This window comes from Lissotriton vulgaris, chromosome 5 (assembly GCF_964263255.1).
Source record: "Lissotriton vulgaris chromosome 5, aLisVul1.2, whole genome shotgun sequence".
Lineage (NCBI taxonomy): Eukaryota > Metazoa > Chordata > Amphibia > Caudata > Salamandridae > Lissotriton > Lissotriton vulgaris.
Genome location: NC_141693.1, coordinates 371,307,623 through 371,330,627, shown reverse-complemented (window position 1 = coordinate 371,330,627; position 23,005 = coordinate 371,307,623). Strand labels below are relative to the sequence as shown.

The 23,005-nt window shown below is 46.8% G+C and overlaps 1 protein-coding gene across 14 annotated transcripts in view; it reads left to right on the top strand.

Moving 5' to 3' along the window:
- Positions 1-23,005, top strand: part of UBR4 (ubiquitin protein ligase E3 component n-recognin 4) — a 1,723,360-nt gene that overhangs the window by 157,688 nt on the left and 1,542,667 nt on the right. For all 14 annotated transcript variants that reach the window (XM_086921716.1, XM_086921718.1, XM_086921717.1 and 11 more), the window contains exon 4: positions 5,199-5,381. In XM_086921716.1, coding sequence (XP_086777842.1) covers positions 5,199-5,381 — 183 coding nt within the window. The remainder of the gene's footprint in view (positions 1-5,198; positions 5,382-23,005) is intronic.

Genomic DNA, 23,005 nt, shown 5'->3' with positions numbered 1-23,005 from the left:
CACTGCTGCACAATCGATGCATAGTGTACGATCTGCAGCTCATATGCCTCGAATGGAAAATGCTACTTACCAGTATGCATCTGTTCTTGGCATGTAGAGCTGCAGAGTCGTACACGCCCTCCCGCCTCCCCGGACTTGTATCCATTCCAGTTCTCATCTTACTTAGATGCACACGCATGGACATCCTTTTTTTCTTACTGTATCTCTACTAACTCATCATTTCCCACCATGGCGAAAAACAATCTAAGGATGGAGCCGATGCCCATGCGCAGTATTGTCCAAGGGAGGAGTCACCTATATCATGACTACAAAGACTTCTCCAAGAAGACAACAACCTGCAATCATCCGAGCCCAACACCAGGTGGCGATCTAATGCATAGTGTACGATTCTGCAGCTCTACATGCCAAGAACAGATGCATACTGGTAAGTAGCATTTTCCATATAGATAGATAGATAGCTATCGAGATAGATATATATATATATATATTACCGCTCCGATTGTCTCATTTCCCAAGAAAGAAAATCCGGCACTCACAGGGGAAGTGTTCAGTTCAGTTTAATTCAAACACTCAGCAGACAGTCTGCTGAGTGTTTGAATTAAACTGAACTGAACACTTCCCCTTTGAGTGCCGGATTTTCTTTCTTGGGAAACGAGAGACAATCTGAGCGGTAATTTGTGACGTGGAGCGCCACCACGAGAGGCACCCGTCTGCGAGTGCCCCGGTTAATTTTGGTGCAACGGAGCATATATATATATATATATCGATTCCGTCTGGCCCAGATGCGGAGGCTCTCAGGCGCTCTGCGGCGGTGCACGCGAGGCGCAGCAGGACCCGCTGCGTTTAAATCATTCGGTTTATCCACAAGGGAAGGTTTTTTCCTCATGCACTCCCGTGTATTGAAAATCAGGAACCCACACCGGGTTTAAGTTGAATTCACAAATTTCTTCTTTATTATTTCTACAGCATCCAGCAAAACCTAACGCGTTTCGGTCTCTACGGAGACCTTGCTCACAGGTCCGTTCCGTTGCACGCGTCATGGAGGGCACTTGCTCTGCACTTACTGCTTATTAAATGCACTGCTGAAACATCCTTTTTGTTGCTGGCTCATCTTTCAACTGGAGTGTTTACTTTTTTGAGGTCTGCGCCCGCTTTATCTGCGCCCAGAGCAGTTGGGAGTTTGTTTTATATATATATATATATATATATATATATATATATATATATATATATATATATATATATATATATAATCAACACAAGTTTGCCTGCAATGAAAGGGCCCACACAGGAAGTATTGCCTTCCTTTTTAATGCTGAAAGTGGTGGGGGAACAAAGCGAACTGCTGCGCAAGCATTTCAGTCCAGCCCAGTTCGCTTTGTTCCCCCACCCCTTTCAGCATTAAAAAGGAAGGCAATACTTCACGTCCTGTGTGGGCCCTTTCATTTCAGGCAAACTTGTGTTGGTTTGTATAGCGGTACCGCCTGAACCGCGAAAGGAGCCCAGCAGCACCTGTGTGCAGTCCTGCTGCAGCGCCAACCGACGTTGCAGCATGAGGCCAGGATGTGCCAATGCTGAATCTGCACGAGCGTGGGTTGTGCAAATGAACTGTAGGACGCTACCCACTTGGATTTATTGGGATGCAGCACGGTGCCTTACTAGAGGAAGACTTACAGCACTACAGCATCCAGCAGGCCACGGGGGTGGCCACGCCCACTGGGGCGGGGTGCAGGAACATTTATAGTAGTGCGTGTTGAAACTACCAGTGTCTACATTCACTGAGAAGCCCTCAGCCCATGAAGAAGTGCATTCCGCACGAAACGCGTCGGGCTGGACTGAAATGCTTGCGCAGCAGTTCGCTTTGTTCCCCCACCACTTTCAGCATTAAAAAGGAAGGCAATACTTCACGTCCTGTGTGGGCCCTTTCATTGCAGGCAAACTTGTGTTTATATATATATATATATATATATATATATATATATATATATATATATATATATATATATATATATATATATATATATTTATATTTTGGGCTTCCGATAGCCTTATCCTGGACTGCCCGGCATATCCCTGACCGGAATTGGTGGAGATATCTATCTATCTATATATATCCTCTAAAATATACATCTGTGTACTTAATTCAACTCATCAGTTTATCATCAGATATATGTGTATATATATATATCTCTTCTCTCTCCTCTCTTCTCTCTCTCTTCTCTCTCTCCACCAATTATGGTCAAGGATACGCTGGGCAGGATTCACAGGTGGTCCAGGATAGGGCTACCGGATGCCCAAAACACTCTTTCAACTATTCCTCCTTGTATCGAAGAAAACTCAGACACACCGATGATTTACGCAAAACTGGAATTTAATTGTCCAACACGACGCGTTTCGGCTTGCGCCCTGATCACGTTTACAAACAATAAACAAGCATTCCTAAAATATATCCTCTGACTGCCATCGACAGAGGTCAAACCACCCCCAGTGTACCTTGTTACCAGTGCAACTCTGGGCGCCATCTTACAGTGGTAGTTGATATATACATATGTATTATAATGCATGTATATCTTACATAAAATAAGTTCATAAATGGAATCTTCTGCTTTAGCTCGAAACCCTTTTTTATATCCAATTTAGCACATATATCAATTTATTAGCCTAAATCAATGTGCATTTCTATATATAATTAATTTATGCATGATTAATCCTACATGCGTAACACACTATTGATCGGATCAACATCTGTGCGCGGTAAATAGCTTTACAAACAATGTTTATACTTCCGCCTCCCTATGATCGTACAAATCGTGCATTGACATAATGTTGCGTGGACAGCCCTGACTGCGTACCAAATGGGCGGTCTTATCCTGCGTCATGAACTAATATCCAATAACATTACAGTGAGTTGGGTGTTTGGTGACAGTTACCAAATCCAGCTGTCAATAAAGATGATTCTAAACTAAACCTCAGTATTTAGCAAGACAAATGTTAACATTTCCCAAAATTGTAAGCCTTATAAACACTAAGACTCCCTGCCCAAGTGGGCAAATCACTTATTATAAACACCCCTGTAATCACATACATTACACGATGATAAAATTAACACCAATGTACTCTGTAAAAACATTTGCGGAGAAAATTCTAGAAAGGCACTTGTAATTTGCTAAAATCTCACCCAAGTGTGCTATTGCATTAATTAACACATGCATGCTAACATTCAATATACAACCAGTTTGACTGATAATCCAACCATGAAGCCCCAGGTTGGAACAATGCGAACTTTCTTCTTGTTGGCCAAAGTTGAATGTGAAAACATATCTGAAAACATTAAAAACAATAAAATCACTGTACGGTTCAGAAACAGCCTTAGGCTATTACCCACAATTAATTCAATCCATCAAGTGGACCGCCAATTCCTCACTTGAGTTTAACCCATTTGGTGCCAAACTATCAAATTTAATAATATGCTTGGATTCCAATTTGCGTAAGGGCAACTAAGGGTTGCCACCCCTGACTCCCAAAACATCGCAATCGATCACTACCATCTCCAATAGATTTTCATTGTGGAAGTGGAATTCATGAAAGTGGCGTGCAACCGGGTATGACGTGTTGTGTCTGATCGCCTGAACATTTTCCAATACTCTCTTCTTGGCACAATGTATGATGCTTCCCACTTATGTCTCCAACAGGTGGTCACCTCCTTAAGATCTTCGTCCCTGAGCCTGCAATCTTTGTTGCAACTGGAGAATCCCCGTTGATAACAAGGCACCCAATGTCAAAATAGCACCCTGCACCCAGCCGCCCCTGTGCTGCTGCAGGTGTTCTTTGGATGCTAACTCGGATCCCCATTTGCCCTGAGCCTAACACCTGGTGCTTTGCTCCCACAACCTTTGGCATGCTCGTGAGCAGCCACCAACTGAAAGTCCCCTATCCCCCATTGGATAACATTGGGCCTCAGCACTCGGCACCCGGCCGCCCTTGTACCGATGAGGGTGTTTCAAGAGTGCATCCTTGACCCTGGGGGGACCCTGGTTCTAAACCCAGAATACCAGCTCCCCGAAATAACTACTTACCTGTAAACCGATAACTCAATTTCCTTCCGTAGGATTGCATTGACTATTTTTCTTAAATTGTTGTGTGGAGTTGGTTTTGTATGAGAACTTGAAAAACTGCAAATATCTGAAAACCGCTTTACTTACCTTTCCTCTAGGAGATGTCCCAGTGTGATAGCTAGGCATATCACACTGAAAGTAATCCATAAAATAATCTGAAAAGTACTTCAAAGTAATCTAACAGTAATTTCTACTGTATTCAGAAGTATTTACAAACCTATAACAAAGACCTTTTCATTCAGCTTGCTTGTATTGTTCAACCTTCCTTGAAAAGTACCATTTACACTTACCTGTTCCAGGCTTGCTTGGTTGCAGAAAATAAATATAACTAATTACTATTTGTATACAAACAAATTGGTCTGAGTTCATTCTTTGAGTGTGTGACATCATATCTTGCCTGAGTGTGTTCAACAAATGCTTACCAATATGCTCTGATAAAGCCTTTCTGTTTGGCCATGCTACCACAAATAGAGAGTAAGGTGCTATTAACTTTTACCTCTGCCTACCTTTGGGGTTCCACTGGACTCTGTGCACACTATACCTCATTTTGGTATAGTATTTATAGAGCCAGCTTTCAACAGACACCACCATGATCAAAGTGAGCTGCACAACGAGGGACTTCAGGGCTGACGAGGCTTATACTGAAAGTGGCCCTGCTGTCTTGTTTTCCTTCCTCTCTACCGATTTAACCTAGAACTGTGAGAGTCTCCAATGCAAGTGGCCCACAGACCAAAAAAACGGTGTACCTGAGCTTCACATCCCAGGTTCACGACAACTGACCGTGCCCTCTTGCTCCAAAGACTCACACTGTCAAGCCATCCTTTGGAGTCTGCCGGACTAGACCTGACGTCATTCTCCCCCCCCCCCCCTCCCCCCCTGCCCCCCCGAATCAGAGGCAGCAAAAGATTTTTTTCTGATATCAGATTTGCTGTACTGTTGTAGTAAACTCAAGTTTGACCTTTGCACTGTTGTAATAAATGTCTGTGTTTGTGTACAGTTGCTCAAAATGTTGGTTTTATTTGTTTTCACTGCCATGGCAACACACATGTTAACAGGTGTTCTGTTTTCTTATCATTGATGCAGGAGGCATGTTCCCGTCAGTATTACTTCCTGGTGCTCTGGAGGATTCTCGGCATTTTGCCTCCATCCAAGAGCTACATTAATCAGTTGGCCACAAACACACCAGACATGAGCGAATGTGACATTCTGCACACACTACGATGGTCTGCACGCATGCGCCTCTCTTCCTATGTTCAGTGGATCAAGGTAAGGGCGACAGATAAGTAGGAGGTATGCATTAAGAGGCAGGTATCCTGAAAGGGTTCCTTTTGAATTTCAAATAACATCCTCTTAAATGGCTTACAAATTAGGATCTTAAAACCATCCTACAGAGAATAAGCATTTGTTGGTAAATATTTAGACCATCTTCCACATAAACTACATACATGATTTCTGCTTACATAATCGATTGAATTTATTGATTTACAGATTCTCATCTATGGCCACCCACTTATTATTTGAACCTTCTAGACCCCTAATCCATTTAACTAGACCTTAATGTTGGATTTGTTTGTACATTTTCAGGGATATTCTTGCCTTTATAGACCATTTACTTGGTTGTCATAAGTGAAGAATACCAGTCATCCAACTCTTTGTTCCAGGGTATTAAATGCCCCTCCTTTCAATTTGTTTAGCAATATCTCTTCTGGACCCTTTTGAGACTGTTACAAAAAGGGGGGTTTTACCCAATTGAGTCACAGGGACCTGGGTGCTGAATGGTACATAGAGAAAAAGGGGTCCAAGTACACATTAACAAATTCATAAAACACTCATTATATACAATAAAAATGCTTATGAGAAACAAAATTATCACACTGTTATTTAATCACAATGTGTTTTTCGAACTGTATGTTCGAGGCATATGAGCTGCAGATCCTACACTTAGCAATAGATCGCCACCTGGTGTTGGACTCGGATGATTTCAGGTTGTTGTCTTCTTGGAAGAAGCCTTTGTAGTCACGAGATAGGTGACTCCTCCCTTGGACAATACTGCGCATGGTCATCAACTCCATCCTCATTGATTTTTTCCGCCACTGGGTTCGGATGAAAGTTTTCGCTCCGGCTAGAAAAGACTTTTCTGCATTTTCGACGCGAGAAACTTTAAATAAACTTATTTCGACATCGAATAGACTTTTCAACATCACCAGCTACATTCCGGTGCGTCGGCGCCGTACGGCCTACGCCTCATGGACAGAACTCCATTCAAGAGATGCCCGATATATCGAGCAAAATTCCCTCATAGCGACCATCACGAGGTTTGCAACCTCTGTCTCTCGCCAGAATAGGACGAGTCGACCTGCACAGCCTGTGCATCCTTCCGATTGAAGAAGACCATCCTGGATCGGAGGGCCCGTCGACACGAGATGAGGAGATCAGCATCATCACCAGCACCGGAGGCCATCTTTGAGGAGGAGATCGTCGAAGAAGACGTCTCCGAGGACGAAGATCCAATCGAAGATATCTCTGAGGACAAGGCTCCACTCAGCGCAGAGGAAGACTCGCCTGATCTCCAGATCATATCGGGTGCAGAGGATTCGGACGATTCGATTCCATCTCGGCAACCCGTGAGTACATCTGCCCCTGCACGACAGATACTACCCAAACAAAAGGCAACGGTCAGCACTCCGCTCATGGGGCCCAGTCGAGAACGAAATTTACCCTCTAACACCCCACCTTCGGGCCCGGCTCCGAGGAAAGAGAATACGCCTTCCGGTGCCTCGGCACCGAAGAAACACCATATGCCAATTATACCTCCTCCATTGGCACCGAAACATCCTTCGATACCGAAGGACTCGTCGGCACCGAAGACAAAACGTCTTTCGGTGCCCAAAGACAAGGACACTTCGGCACCCGTACCAAAATACACATCGGTGCCAAAGCCAAATCCCGTACCAGACCCGAAAGCCTCGACTCCGAAACCTTCCGGTTCCAAAAACAAAAAGGGGAAGCCAGATTCCGGCGCCACAGGCCCAGCAAAACCTGTCTCCACGCCGAAACATCCAATATCGGTACCAAAGACCCCAGATAAGACTAAACAACATTCGGCACTGAAAACATTGCCATGGGACTCAATTACTCCTCCTAAGGCAAAGAACACTAGACAACCTCTATCGGCACCGAAAAAATCGACGCCGAAGATGATTATGGAAGAGGAAGAGCTGTTTACACCAGATCCTAGACAGAAAAAAGTCCATATTAATCCAAAAACTGGACATGTGGAAGCAATTTCTTATAAAAAATAGTCCAGCAGACACACCACTTACACCTGTGGTTCCTGCCAAAAAGGATAGTGCAACTTCTCCAATGCACCCTTGCTCTCCTTCACCTTCTTCCTCTCCTATTACTCCATATATTGAACCTATAACTTCTCCTATTCAATCTCCTGCATCATCACACCACACTGACGAGGAGTATGATTTAGGTGGGGGGGATGATGTACCAGAGCCACATACATACCCTTTAGATGAGGATATCAACACAGAATATCCCAAGGATGACGATGCATATAAATTTGCACCAAACAATGCACCATACATTCCTGATCCTCAGTACTACCCAACAAAACCTTCCCCTAAATAGAACAGTATTGGGTTTAATCATTTATTAAACGGAGCTGCACTTTACCATGGGGTTCCTATGTACTCTGATGCCATTGAGGAGGATTTCTTGTTAGACACTTTTGAACAGTCACAAAGGTCTACCCAAATATTACCAATGATCAAAGGAGTCATTAAACATGCTCCAGAGATTTTTAAAGATCCAGTACGGTGTAGGGTGCTAAATCCCATAATAGAGGAAAAGTATAGACCAGCACCAGCTGATCCAGTATACATTAAGGGACATCTGCCATTAGACTCCTTGGTAGTGTCAAATGCACGTAAAAGGGCTAATTCTCAAACTTCTGGAGACAAACCCCCGCCTGACAAAGAATCCAAGAATATTGATGCGTCAGGGAAACGAATTGCTGCACAAGCAACAAACATATGGCGCATAGCAAATATACAAGCCTTACTCTCACACTACCACAGGGCTCATTACGACCAACTAGAAAAGTTAATGGAACACCTACCAGATCAACACAAAGATCTGGCAGCAGACTTTTTACAGGAAGGCAAATTAATATCGAATGCCTCAATTAAATGCGCACTAGATGTAGCTGACACGGCATCCAGAGCAGTTAACACTAGTGTTATTCTCAGGCGTCACGCATGGTTATGCATTTCAGGTTTCAAACCAGAAGTACAAACTACCATCCTGAACCAGCCCTTCAATCGGAACCAATTGTTCGGGCCGGAAGTAGATAATACACTAGAAAAGATGAAGAAAGACACAGACAACCCTAAGTCTATGGGGGCATCACAATCCACCCAAACGAGAGGTTCTTTTCGCCACTCCTCTTATAGAGGAGGCTCCAAGCAGACTGGCGCAGATACAACATCATCTTTTAAAACGCACACACAAACCTCCTCTAATAAAGGTTACTTTAGAGGAGGATACAGAGGCAATAACAACAAGGGAAGAGATAGAGGTAATAACAACAACCGCTCCTCTTCCACTCCCAAACAGTGACTTCCCTCTGCCTCCCCTACAGCATTCCACTCCTGTGGGGGGCAGACTTTCACAGTTCCTACCTGTCTGGAACTCCATCACAACAAACAGGTGGGTAAGACAAATTATCCAACATGGCTACTGCCTAGAACTCACAGCACCCCCCCCCAAACATACCACCCACGCAGCGTCCAATGTCTGCAGAACACATAACTCTGCTTCAACAGGAAGTTCTAGCACTTCTACAAAAAGATGCGATTCAAGTAGTTCCATTAGAGGAACAAGGAAAAGGAGTTTACTCCCTGTACTTCCTAATTCCCAAAAAGGACGGGACATTAAGACCAATTCTCGACCTCAGGCCCCTCAACCACTACATACAATCAGATCATTTTCACATGATCACCTTACACCAAGTACTCCCATTACTACAACAGGGAGACTTTCTGTCCACACTAGACCTAAAGGACGCCTAGTTTCACGTTCCAATACATCCCGCGCACAGGAAGTATCTAAGGTTTGTCATACAAGGACAGCACTATCAGTTCAAATTCCTTCCATTCGGGGTCACCACAGCACCACGAGTGTTTACAAAGTGCTTAGCAGTAGTGGCAGCACATCTCAGAAAACAACAAATACATGTCTACCCCTACCTCGACGACTGGCTCATAAAAGCAAAATCGTTCAACCAGTGTGCACAACACACAAAACAAACAATTCAAACACTGTACAACTTAGGGTTTACGATAAACTACACCAAGTTGCACCTAGAGCCTTCGCACGTTCATCAATATCTAGGAGCTACTATAAACACATCTGTAGCTCTAGCGAATCCCAGTCAAGCCAGGATTCAGAGTTTTCAAAACTTAGTCTCCCTTTTTCAATGCCAGCACTCTCTCCAAGCCAAATTGTTCATGAAACTAATAGGCATGATGGCATCTTGCATCTTTATAGTTCCTCACGCAAGACTGCAAATGCGCCCACTACAAGAATGTCTAGCACAACAGTGGAATCAGGCTCAAGGTCAGCTCGCAAACCTGGTGTTGGTAGACAGCCGTACATATCGCTCTCTGCAATGGTGGAACACCAAAAACATGACAAAGGGACGGCCGTTCCTAGATCCGGTTCCACAGATAGTGCTCACGACAGATGCATCCCTCACAGGATGGGAAGCCCATCTCTTGCATTATACCACACAAGGTCAGTGGAACAATCAACAGAAACAGTTCCACATCAACCATTTGGAGTTTCTAGCAATTTTCCTAGCACTCAAAACTTTTCAAGACAATATGACAGCCATGTATTGTATACAAAAACAGGGGGGGACACACTCTCTGCAACTGTCCCAGCTTGCACAGAACATTTGGAGATGGGCCATTCCTCAAAACATACACCTGACAGTAGAACACCTTCCAGGAATTCACAACCAGATAGCAGATCTGTTGAGTCGCCAGTCGCAACAGATTCACGAATGGGAGTTGCACCCACAAGTTCTTCAACCATTCTTCCAAATGTGGGGGCATCCACAAATAGGCCTGTTTGCCACCCACGATAACACAAAATGCCCAACCTTCGCTGCCAGGTTTCCACACCCACGGTCGGAAGGAATTGCAATATGGATGAACTGGTCAGGCAGATTTGCGTACGCTTTTCCACCTCTCCCACTCATTCCACTAGTATTACGCAAGCTCAGACAACAGTCACTCAAACTAATACTAGTGGCCCCCACATGGGCACGTCAGCCGTGGTTCACCAAGCTACTAGATCTCTGACTGGTTCCACATCAGAAATTACGACTCACGCCATCCCTGTTAACACATAACCATGGAGGAATAAGGCACCCAGAACCAAGCCAACTGAATTTGGCGATCTGGCTCCTGAAGTCCTAGAGTTTGGTTACTTAAACTTACCACCAGACTGTATGAATATCATTCAGGAAGCTAGAAGACCCACTGCCAGAGCATGCTATGCTGCTAAGTGTAAACTGTTTGTAATATACTGTAACAACAATCACATTGATCCACTGGATGTTTCCATCCAGAATATCATTTGCTACCTTCTACACCTACAAAGGTCCAATTTGGCTTATTCTTCCATACGCCTGCATCTAGCAGCAATTGCAGCGTATTTACAAAATAGACATCTATCTCTCTTTAGAGTACCTCCAATAAAAGCATTTATGGAAGGATTAAAGCGAATAATCCCACCTAGGTACCACCTGCTCCAGTATGGAACCTAAATGTGGTCCTTACAAGACTCATGGGACCCCCTTTTGAGCCGTTACATAAATGTGAACTGCAATTCCTAACATGGAAAACTGCTTTCCTTGTTGCCATCACCTCTCTCAGAAGAGCTATTTTTTTCAAATACATCCTAACAAAGTGGTTCTTAGACCCAATCCTAAATTCCTGCCAAAAGTGATTACTCCGTTTCACCTTAACCAATCAGTAGAGTTACCAGTGTTTTTTCAAAAACCAGACTCTGTTGCAGAAAGGGCTTTACTCACCTGTGATGTGAGAAGAGCTCTACTATACTACACAGACAGGACCAAATCCTTCAGAAAGACAAAACAACTATTTGTATCTTTCTCTCCACCACACAAAGGCAATCCCATCTCTAAAGTAGGAATTGCAAGATAGATTGTAAAGTGTATTCAAATATGCTATCAAAAAGCTAAGCGTACACTAATAGTTCCTCCTAGAGCACACTCCACTCGTAAACTAGTAGCCTCTATGGCTTTCTTAGGAAACATACCACTAGAGGACATATGCAAGGCAGCAACATGGTCTACAATACACACCTTCACTAAACACTATTGTGTTGATGTGCAAGCCAAGCTGCAGTGGGCCAAGCTGTCCTTAAAACACAATTTCAGTATGCTGCAACGGATACATGCGACCACCGCTAAGGGAGACACTGCTGCACAATCGTTGCTAAGTTGAGGATCTGCAGCTCATATGCCTCGAACGGAAAATGCTACTTACCAGTATGCATCTGTTCTTGGCATGTAGAGCTGCAGAGTCCTTCACGCCCTCCCGCCTCCCAGGGACTTTTATCCGTTCCAGTACTCCTCTTACTTAGATGGACACACATGGACATCCTTTCTCTTTACTTCTACTAACTCCATCATTTCCCATCATGGCGAAAAACAATCTGAGGATGGAGTCGATGACCATTCACAGTATTGTCTAAGGGAGGAGTCACCTATCTCGTGACTACAAAGACTTCTTCCAAGAAGAAAACAACCAGCAATCATCCGAGCCCAACCCCAGGTGGTGATCTATTGCTAAGTGTAGGACTCTGCAGCTCTACATGCCAAGAACAGATGCATACTGGTAAGTAGCATTTTCCATATCATTTGCGACCATACGATTGTATTAGTGCCCCAGGAGTTGGAAGGGTGGGTGGGGTGTCGAGTGAGAGAAAAGGAATGTGCAGAATTGGTCATTTGTACAAGAAAAATCAAAGCATAGCAAAGTATAAACAACACATCAATCTGGCTTAGAACAGAGAGCCAGTTTAAACATTAAAGCGGTCAATGCTCTAAAAAATGTCATACAACCATGCTGTCAGCGCATATATTAATATTCTCAATGTTGGAAGCGCAAGCTGGTTCGGGGTGGTATCTGTCGACGTTTCGACCCCCAAGTAACAGGTTAGGTACACGTAGGACCTTAAAGCGGGGTCTTCATCAGGACAAGGGAGTGAGGCGGGGCAATTGATTCATGGGTGTTGGGCTATCCGGCTCCAAATTGGAAAGTGGAGAATGAGAGATGATTTGAAAAGGAGCTCAGTATATTCCCCACTGGGTTGGGATGGCTTGGGATCGATGCCTTCCAGGTCATCAGTGTTCAGGCGGTGTAATATAGCTGCATGTCAGAAAGACCAGCCGCGTTCTCTGAATTCTCTAAGCCGGTACGAGAGAGGTTGCAATGGAGTCTTCGTGATTTACTGTAGCCGCATGTCAGAAAAAAGATGAACCGCATCCGCGGTCTCTGTATTCTTTAAGCCGATAGAAGAGAGGTTCCAATGGAGTCCTCATGGATGCCTTTCTCTACAATGGTAATGCGGTTCGTCTTTTTTCTGACATGCGAATTTGTTAATGTGTACTGTGACCCCTTTTTAGGTCGAGCTCAGCAATGTCTAGCTCGACAACTTATGTCTCCCGTCTCCTGGGCATCTGAGACAGGGGTCGGGCACGAGCGTCGACTTTACCTCGTGGGCGCGCACTTCCAGGCTGGCGCCGTGCCCATCCCCTGCCTCAGATTCCCTGAGGCGCGCAAACACACACATACCCACACAGCTACACACGCACATACAGCCCCCCCCCCACCCCCACCACGGGCTCACGCGCGCACACACACAGCCACGCATGCACCCCCCACCCGCTCACGCACACATGCGTGCACACACACACTAACACACACACACACACACGCACCCCCCTCCCACGCCCCCCCACACTCACCGGGTCTCTTGGGCTCCTCTCGTCCCGCGGTGGTGGCGGCTGCACTGGCTTGGTAGGCCGGGGGCAGGCACCAGCAATGTGCCTCGAGCCCCCTCCGCTTCTCTCCCCAGACTGAACGTCACGTTTTCTGTGATCCAATGAAAAGGACGCTTGCGGTGCAAACCTCGTTTTCGAACCCAATCCGACCTGTCACACTTCGGCTGGTTCAGTCTTTCCGTGTCACTCACTCCTAGTTCCTGCCTCCCCCCACCTCTCTTCTCCTCTTAGCCCCTGACCTGTGTTTGTTCTCCAAGCACACGTTCCTCTCTATGCCCCCCCCCCCCCCCAAGCTCCGGGTGAGCCCTCTTGCCCTCTTCATCTGGTACCACGTGCTTTGAACCCTTGTTTGCTGATGCCGAGGAATACTGGCAACGGGAGACTGAGGCAGAGCTCTTTCATAAAGGTCCCTCTCAACCCGATATTGCACCAATAGGCCATAGCAGACTCCTTAGTATAGTGCATCCTTGCGTATAACAGGTAAAATGTACACTCCACTTTTCGTGGGATACGGAGTGATTCACTGAAAGGTTGTGATTCTTGTAAATTATGGGGTTTGATTACAATGGTTTTAAAATCGCAGAATTCCGACAATAGCCAATAGTGTTTTGTTTCACATCTAGCATTACTTTGAAAAACATAATTTATTGCAATTTTATTTTCACCAGTAATGAACACTTTTGTTTTAGAAACATGGTGAAAATATCTTGACTTTTGTTTTTGAAATACAATCTGTCTGCATTATGCTCCTATGATTCTACCTTCGTGGTTCTGCTTACATTTACGGACTGCTAATTTATCAATTACATGTCACTAGTACAGCTCCATTTCATCTGCCGGTAACTGTGTTCATTTCCATGGCGACGCGCTGGGGATTGGGACCTACCGGTACACATGCAGGGAATTAGGAGCTGGAGGCATGAACAGTTACAATTAGACAACACAGGGGTGAGCTTTGTGACGGTTTGTAAATGGCTTTCTAGATATGGCACCCTAGACATCCTTACCACAATCACACATCTCTCAAGTCCTCATCGTGATATTCAGTCAACTCAGCAGATTGTAATTTCAGTTTAGACTACCCAGTGGTTAGTCAAGGTGCCTCCTAAGTGGGTTATAATGCAATCCACAATGTAATGCCATAAATCCGGTTTACATTTAATTTACCAAAGGCCCACCCCATGACTGACTGTAGGGTCTTTACTGTGGCTGCAGTCAGGCACTGGAATGTTCTGCCATTTTCTGTCCTGTCTTAGTCTAGATAACCTGATGCCATGTAAAAAAGCTGGCACCAAAATATAAAAATAATACGGTTGCACACCAATGGGTTGCTTCTGAAGGCGCGTGTGCTTGTGTGTATGCAGTATCATCCCATTATTTAAGCACCAGGGGCAATTCTGTATTTGTCTGTGTAAGTGGACTCTGTTATATTTATTGTTGTATATTTTTTTCCCTTTAATGCTGCAATACATACTTTGCTTCACATATGCATGAATCACGGCTGGCATGGACGTGGTCTGCCCATTAAAAAGCCTTTTAAGTAAAGTCAACTAAATTCATATGGCAGTGCCTGACACTCTACAGCTGGGGGGGGGAATCTGGGTTTTGGGGAGGTAGACTGCACTTTATTACATTTAGCATTTGCATCCCAATGTGTCTTCCTGTGCCGGCAGGCCAGTATTGGCCCTGGAGGCACATCGAACTTTCTGACTTTTGTGCGTGTGTTTATTTATTTTATGTAACCTAAGCAGCATTACAAAAATCAATATTACAAGCGCGCTGCAATGTTGTCATAAATGAGCACTTCCTAACCTTTTATAAAGCGAAACACAAAACCTACTTTCCATTTTATAGTTACCAATAAATATAGGTTTTAGGGAGCGCATGGGCCATTAATGAATCTGACCATGCTTCGCAACCATATCATAGAAGGAGGAGGACCTCTTGGAATCGATTCGCTTTTGAGGCCAAAAACATGCAGGTATTTTTGTACACTTGTTATGACTTCCTGGAGCAGCCCCTCTTCCTGGCAATTAACCCGCATCCTTAAAAAATTTATTTGGTAAGATATCTTTCAGGCTCCGGGGTTGGAAGCCAAACCGTTAAATAACTTGTAGAATTATGACCACAGGCAGTCTTCTGTCACCCAATACCACTTTGGCAGAGAAGAGCAAGCCTTTATAAGACACATAGACCAAGGGCATTCTTAATATCAATATAAAATATGCCCAGGAGAAGTAAGAGCAAAAAAAACAGCATTTGCAATGCAATAGGTCTTGCATTTGCGAGAGTTTAAGTTATTGGCATTGTAAATGATAATGCCTTTTATTTATGTTTTAAAAACAGACATAAATAAAAGGCATTGTCATTTACAATGCCAAGAGCTCAAACTTTTGCAAATGCGAGACCTATTGCATTGCAAATGCTTCTTCTCTATGTACCTATTGAGACTATGGCACTAGGGCCTGTGTAGTCTCAAGTGAACTCCTGAAAATGCCTGGCACACTCTGCTCTATTACAATTTCACATGTCAACAGTCCGGGTAGCACATCGTGTGTATTTTGTCAGGGAATTCTGTATATAGGTACATCCTAAAGTTCTGTGAATGAAACATCCCTATTCCTTCTTGCAAACACACCCAGTTTAAATAATAAAGTTCTTGAGTGATAGACACGGTGTACATAGGTGAACTTGGGAGGTCTCTGACGGCCACAATCTAAGTACAATTTGTCAAATTGATAGTGAAAACTGTACTAGTAAGACAGAAGATGACTGAAGCTGTTGATGGCTTGAAGGAAAACATCGTTATAGCATGTGTGGCTGTAGATAAACAAGAAACACACAGAAGGTGATAAAAGAATGTTTGGATCTGATAGAGACAGCTAGCCCCAGATTCCTTACCTTTGAACTTCCAGACGCAAGGCTGGATTTGGAAGATTTTTCTTAGCAGTACCCCTGCGCACCAGTAGGCCTGTCACAGCGCCAGGTCGGTCACAGACCCCCACTTAGTGTCTCTGGTGCCTGGAGCGTGATCACGACACAAAATCATGCTCCGATTGCCGGGCCATGGCACCGAAAGCTTTGAGGGAGAGGTCCCTAAAGTTAATCGAGGCACAGCGACCTGGGCCTCGGAGATCGCACCGTTGATCTCGGTCTCGATCCCGGTCCCTTTTCTGTCGAGAGGATGTTCTTAGCATCGCTTCGTAGGATTGATGTCCTCCTCTTCCAAGCCGTCAGTAAGGAGGCATCCCAAAATGCACAAGAAGTCAAAGCGTGCTTTGGCTTGCAATGTCTGTTGCGCGGCAAGACGAAGGAACCTCAGGGTTTAAGACCCCGATCCACGGAGTGGGTGCCTCTGTCGGTTCTGCATTTCTCTCCCTTTCCGGGGCAAGGAGTGACCCCCGCCCAACTTAGAGTTCTATGATGCCATGGGGACCATATATGGGCAGCCTGACCCTGCCAGCATGCCCTCAAGCCCCTCATGCTTGGATGAAGAAGTCCCTGTTGGTTCCTGCTTTTGGCTCCGGTCCAGGCGAGACAGCCTCCTATTGGACCCGTACCTGGGTCTGGACCAGCACCGCTCGGAGCTCCACAGCCACCTTTCTCAGCACTGCATCTGTCGCCGAGGTTCTCTGCTTCACCTGCACCTCTCAATGGTCCTTCTCGACGACACAGAGCCGATTGATCGTCCACCGAGGCAGATACCGGCGCTGATGGAGCCGAACGGCTCCATGCCATTTAACTTGACCTTTTCTGGAGGCTTAGGAATGGATGAGTAGGATTGGGAGGGGGAGCAGGACCCCTTAGCAATTCTGCATCCTCAGGAAATGAACTGGTATGAGGAGCTGGGTGATACCAGTGGTTTGGACACCTCCCCAGATTCTGGCATGCTGTCTCACCCTAACCTGGCTATGGAGGAGGGGGGCTTCATTCACTATGGTGGTGCGTAGGGCTGCGTGGTCTTGGTCCTGCAGTTCCCTACAGTGGCAGTCAAGACTAACGTCTTGAAAGAGGTTCTGTAACCTGGGGTCTCCACCTCAGAACCCTTGCTGCCTTTCAATGAGGCCTCGATGGATGTTGTTCTGGTCACCCTGTCCAAGCCCAGCACAGGGGCTCCTGTGAACAGAATAATTGCCCGCCGCAATTGCCCTGCACCGGGCCACCCAGCTTTCCTCACCGCCTACCCACCCCACAAATCTTGGTGGTTTAAGCATCCTCTTCCCTTGGCGCGTTCCCTTCTGCACCCCTGAACTATGAATCCAAGAGACAAGAAATGTTTTGGAAAGAAAATATTCTCTTCTGCCAGTCTAGCATTGTGGTCGGTGAAGACTGCACACCTTTTGGGCCATTATTCCCATCCGATATGACACTGTTGCGTAGGTGCTGCCCAGAGTCTCAGGGGAGGACCGGATTCTAATCTCCCAAGCTTTTTCAGACGGGAAAGATGCAGCAAAGTTCGCCATCCGATGTGGCTTGGACACGACAGACTAGTTGGGCAGAGAGATTTCCAAGACAGTGGCAGTCAGTCGCCACACCTGGCTAAGGACATCTGTTTTTTCTTGGGATGTCCAGGCTCAGCTTAGGGACATGCCATTTGGTGGCTCCCTTCTCTTCAGGCCAAAGAAGATGCGACACTTGAGCGTTTCAAGGACTCGTGGGTTACAGCCAAGTCCTTGGGCCACAACATCCGAGCTGTGTCTGCTTTTCACTCTTTTCATATCTATGAAAGGGGCTACCAGCCACGCCAACCCTATTCCGGCCAGAGAGCCCCGCAAGTTCGGCAACCTGGAGGGTCAGGAGGCAAGAAGTCGAGCCAAGCCATGATCCCCTAATCCACTGCAAACCCTTATTTCTCCGATCCCCCAGGATCATTCACAGCCAGTTGGTGGCAGAATACGCCATCCTCTCAACCACTGGTGGGACATCACCTCAGACAGGTGGGTGTTGCAAATAATCTAAAGGGGTTACTCCCTCCCCTCTACCCATACCTCAAGTGTACGATCGGCTGACTGAGGATCACGTTGCGCTACTCCACAAGGAAGTCAAAAATCTCTTGGTCAAGGGAGCTATAGAGTGGGTTCCCAGGCCAGAAATAGGCTGTGGTTGTCACTACCGCTGTTTTCTGGTTCCAAAGGAGGACGTAGGCCTTCGTCCCATCCTCAACCTCAGAGCCCTCAACTTCTTCCTCAAAAAGGAGAAGTTCAAGATTGTGAGATGCTGGCTTAGTATGTAAATGTACAGGAATTTATATAGCGCAAATCACCAACCGGTCTCTAAGCGCTTGCTTAGGGAACCTGTCCTGGTATTCCCCTGTGAGATAACCCCGACAGGGTATCCACAAGGTGAAAGCCAGGCATCCCGCCGCGAGGGGCCGTTGTGGAGATTAAGCAAGCTATTGCCCAGAGTCGCAGAGTGTGAACCCGTGAATCGAGTAGGCACCGGAGCGAGAATTGTCGAGTCCATGGACATTTTAGGACTCAAGACCCCGCCGAGCAGGGAATTGAACCCTGGTCCCGGGCTGACCTCTGCTTCCAGGTCTGCCTCCTCTAACCAGTGAGCCACACTTCTCCACACAATATATGGTGCTCACTTACGTACATATAGCACCCAGCACTAATCCAGACAACCCTTATGTTCGAGGCACATGAGCTGCAGATCGTACATTGTGCATAAATCGCCATCTGGTGATAGGCTCGGATGTTTGCACCTTGTTGTCTTGGAAGAGTCTTTTGTAGTCACGAGATAGGTGACTCCTCCTTTGGACGGTAGTGTGCATGGGCATCGACTCCATCCTCAGATTGTTTTTTTCCGCCATCGGCCCTATTTTGATTTTAGTGGTCTCAGACAATCTTAGAAAGCTCTCTATGTGGTAGCTGTGGAGAGCAGCCTTCAGGCCTAGTGCAGAAGGAGTGTAAAGCAGCTTGTTTTACCAAATCTTAATCTTATTGGTATAGGCTAAATGAAAATGAACCTCAGTGTATTTATAAAAATATGTATTTATTATAGGACACTAACACATCATAATATTTTCTTCCCGGAGATATAACACAATGCACACAATTCTTTGCAATAAAAACAGGTAAGTAGCACGAATACACAGTGGTCACCAGGGGTAGACCAAACCATATACTAAAATAAAGGGATGCGAATCGCGACTCGAATCAAGACTGTACCCAGAAGACGTAGAAGGGCTATGGACCCAAGGAACCACCCGAGGTAAGTACCCAGGAACCCACGGAGCCTGTGTGCAGTGTGGGAACACAACTGCATACTCAATTAAAGTCAATGCAATTTTAAAGGCCCATTCCCAGTTGACCCTGAAGAAACCCTGTTGAAGACAAAACGTTGGAGAGCCACCCCACCTGTGGATACCCTAGGAACTAGGATACCTACACCAGGGAAGCCAGGTGCATAGTGGCGTCCGAAACCGCAGTCGAACTCAGTGGAGGACTTCAGAGAGATGCCTCTGTTGAAGAAAGTGTCCAGTGGAACCCAAAGGTGGATTTAAGTTGAGAAGCACCTGCAAGCAGAGGGGATAGAGTTTGCCACTCAGGAGTGACCAGGAGGCACAGAAGACGAATGCCCACCAATGTTGAGAGATGCAGGAGAGTTGACAATACCCTTGGAGCTACAGGTGTGTGGACCAGGCGTTGCAGAGAAGACCAGGAGTTGTTCACTAGCTGTCCCACATCAGATGTCGAGAGTTGAGGGGTCGGTGTCTGCCAGGACCACCAACAAGGCTTGGCAACTGCAAACAATGTGGCAAGCTAAAAAGGTGCAGTGTCTGGACCAGCAAGGTCCAAGTGACTTACCACGCATAGGTAAGTTGGAATAGGATCACTGGGAAGAAGTCACTCAAAAGGACCCACGGGCCAGAGACACAGGAGTCGCAAGAGGACCTCTAGCAGCTCACCAAATAAGTAATACTCACAGTGCAAAGGATGGGGTGAGGATTACTATCTTGGCTGTAAGAGATGCTTGAGGTGGGAGCTTCTTGGAGCCCGAAGATCTGAGGAAGAGCCAACAAGCCTTGGCAAGGGCGACGCGGTGCACAGGCGTTCTGCTCCTGCAGTTCCGACGAGAGATACTGGCCTTCAACTCTGTGAGAAGATAGTGCAGGTCTCGAGGTAGTTGTAGAACCACCACCTGTGTTGCTGAGCCTTTCAGAGTCTGTGGGAGCCCAGGATCAGCAGACCGACCAGCTTGGTTGCTGTGCCTGCAGATGCAGGAAAGTGACTCCTTCACTTCAAAAGAGATTTCTTCAGGTGTCTTGGATGCCCACAGGCCTTGGAAGGATCCTGTATGGAGCGCAGGCACAGAGGTTGCAGCGGACAAGCAGAACGACGAGACCAGGAGCAGCAGGAATCTTCCCAGTTACAGTTTCGGTACCCAGAGCAGAGTCCAGCGAAGTCCAGAGTTTCCAGAAGGTCGAAGATGAAGTGGTGTCCTGATCTGAATCTTGTCCCACTACGACTCTATGGATCCACCCACAGGTAAGGCCTTAAGTACTCTAAGGAAAGGGTTGGGGCGATTCAGGGGTCCCTCCCAGAGGATGGACTAGACCGTGGGGAGGATACTCCCATGTCCTTTGTCCAGCTTCGTACCAGAGCAGGAGCCAGCGGCTCCCTGAACTGGTTTGAACTGGAGTATGCAAGGAGGGCACCAAGTGTGTCCTTCCAGCAGTCTCCATGGCACTGGCAAGCGCCTCCCGACCCTGCCCCAATACACTAAACCCTGTCTGGGAGGTGGTTACACCTCCTTGTGACAGAATATATTCTGTCTTTACCTGCTCGAGCTTGGCTCAGCAGCAGGAGGGCAGAAACATGTCTCTGGTCTGCAGCAGCCTTAGCTTGCTGTATGGTTCTGGAAGACTGGTTCCGGGAGCACTGAGGGCTTCCCAGAGGAGCTTTACAGTGCATGGAATTATACCTTCCACACAGTTAACAGTGTGGGGGTATGATTCAACATGTTTTGATACCAAACATGACAGGGTGAGTTACAGCCAGTTTAGAGATGGTAATCTCGTAATGACGCTGGCCACTATATATCGTAATGGCTGATGCTCTTGCAACCCGGGAGAATGGACTCTAAAGGTTGTAGGGGTGTCCCGCTCATGCAGGGGCACCCTCACACTTAGAACCTGTGAGAAAGGGCCCTCTATCTGCATGGTATGCCCCCACTTTTTGCTGAATTGCTGATGTTATTTGACTGAGTGTGCCCTGGGCCCCTGCTAATCAGGTACCCAGTACCTATGTTACTTCCCTAAAATTTCATTGAAGTCTCAACCCAATTGGCGACCCTAGCCACAGGTAGGCCCCTGGTAAATGGTACCACAGGTACTCATGGCACTGTGACCAGGGAAGGCCCCTAAGGGCTGCAGTACTTATTGTGCCACCCTTAAAGACCCTTCACCTTTTCGCCCACACACTGCCTTTGTAGGCTGTGTCTTGGTGCAGAACAAAAGTGAAAAGTAGACATGGCACACATCTGTGTGCCATGCCTACAATCCACTGCCCTGGCCTAGATCAGCCACCCCTCCAGCTGGGTGCACCATGCTAGTGGTGAGAGTACAGGTGCATGAGCCCTGTACCCCTACAGTACCTACGTCCAATCTTAGGCATTGTAAGTGCATGGCTGCCATTAAGAGTATATGGTGCTGGGAGTTTGTCATTACGAACTCCACAGCACCTTAACAGCTAAACTGAAAATTGGGAAGTTTGGTATCAAACTTTCAGCACATTAAACCCACACTGATACCAATGTGGGATTTAATGTAAAATGCACAACAGAGGGCATCTTAGAGATGCCCCCTAAAACTCAACCAACTACTAGTGTCCCGACTGAGTGGCTGCGTAGGCTGCCATCAACAGACCAGTTCCTGGACCCCTGGGTCGAGAGCCTTCTGCTCTCGGGGGCCTGAAACAATGAACATCCTGGGACGAGGTGCCAAGCCTCCTCTCTCTGGATGGGCAGGGTTCACGAAGGGGAAGCTTCAAAGGCCTTTGTGAGCTTCCCCAGACCACTTGCTGCTTTCAGCAACTGGTCCCCACTGGTTTTGCCCCCCCCCCCCCCCCCCACTTTGGGTGGGAAAACCGGCGGGAAAAACAAGTGAGTGAAGAGAGGTGTGCCCACATCTGCCAACTCCACCCCTCAGGTGGGGGAGGCGAGGTGAAGCACAAATCTGAGTCCCGCCATCTTGAGGATGGGAAAACCCAATCAACCAGGGACAGGCTCATGCCCCCCTCCCACTGGAGGGTGGCATAATAGGGGGTGGACCCATCCTAGGGAAGTGACCCATTGGTCCCTGCTCTCTACCTACCTGTAATGCCCTAAATCTAGTATTTAGGGGGCACCCTGAACCTTGCTTCCTCAGATCCAGAAACGACAAAGAAGATAAGAACCGAAGAGCTGTGCAGAGCTAACAAGAGAACAACGCCCTCTGACTTGGCCCCAGCCCTATTGGCCTGTCTCCCCTCGGACCTGCCCCTGCGAAATCCCTATGTGTCCTGTAGCCAGCAACCTCAAAAACCCTGGAGGACCTGCCTGCCTGCACTTCCAAAGACTGCTTCTCTGCAACCTCTGGCTCCAGCCGGACACCGCGTATCCAGCCCACTCTGCACCAGCCGAACCCGGCCCGAGCACAAGTGGAAAAACAGGACTAGGAGGTCTCCCCGGCGTTTGTGACCCGAGATCTGGCAACCCTGGAACTGCGTCAAGCTTTAGCGGACGCCTGCAGCCTAAATCCTGAAGGCCCCTCAGACCGCGACCCTGAGCTGGTTAG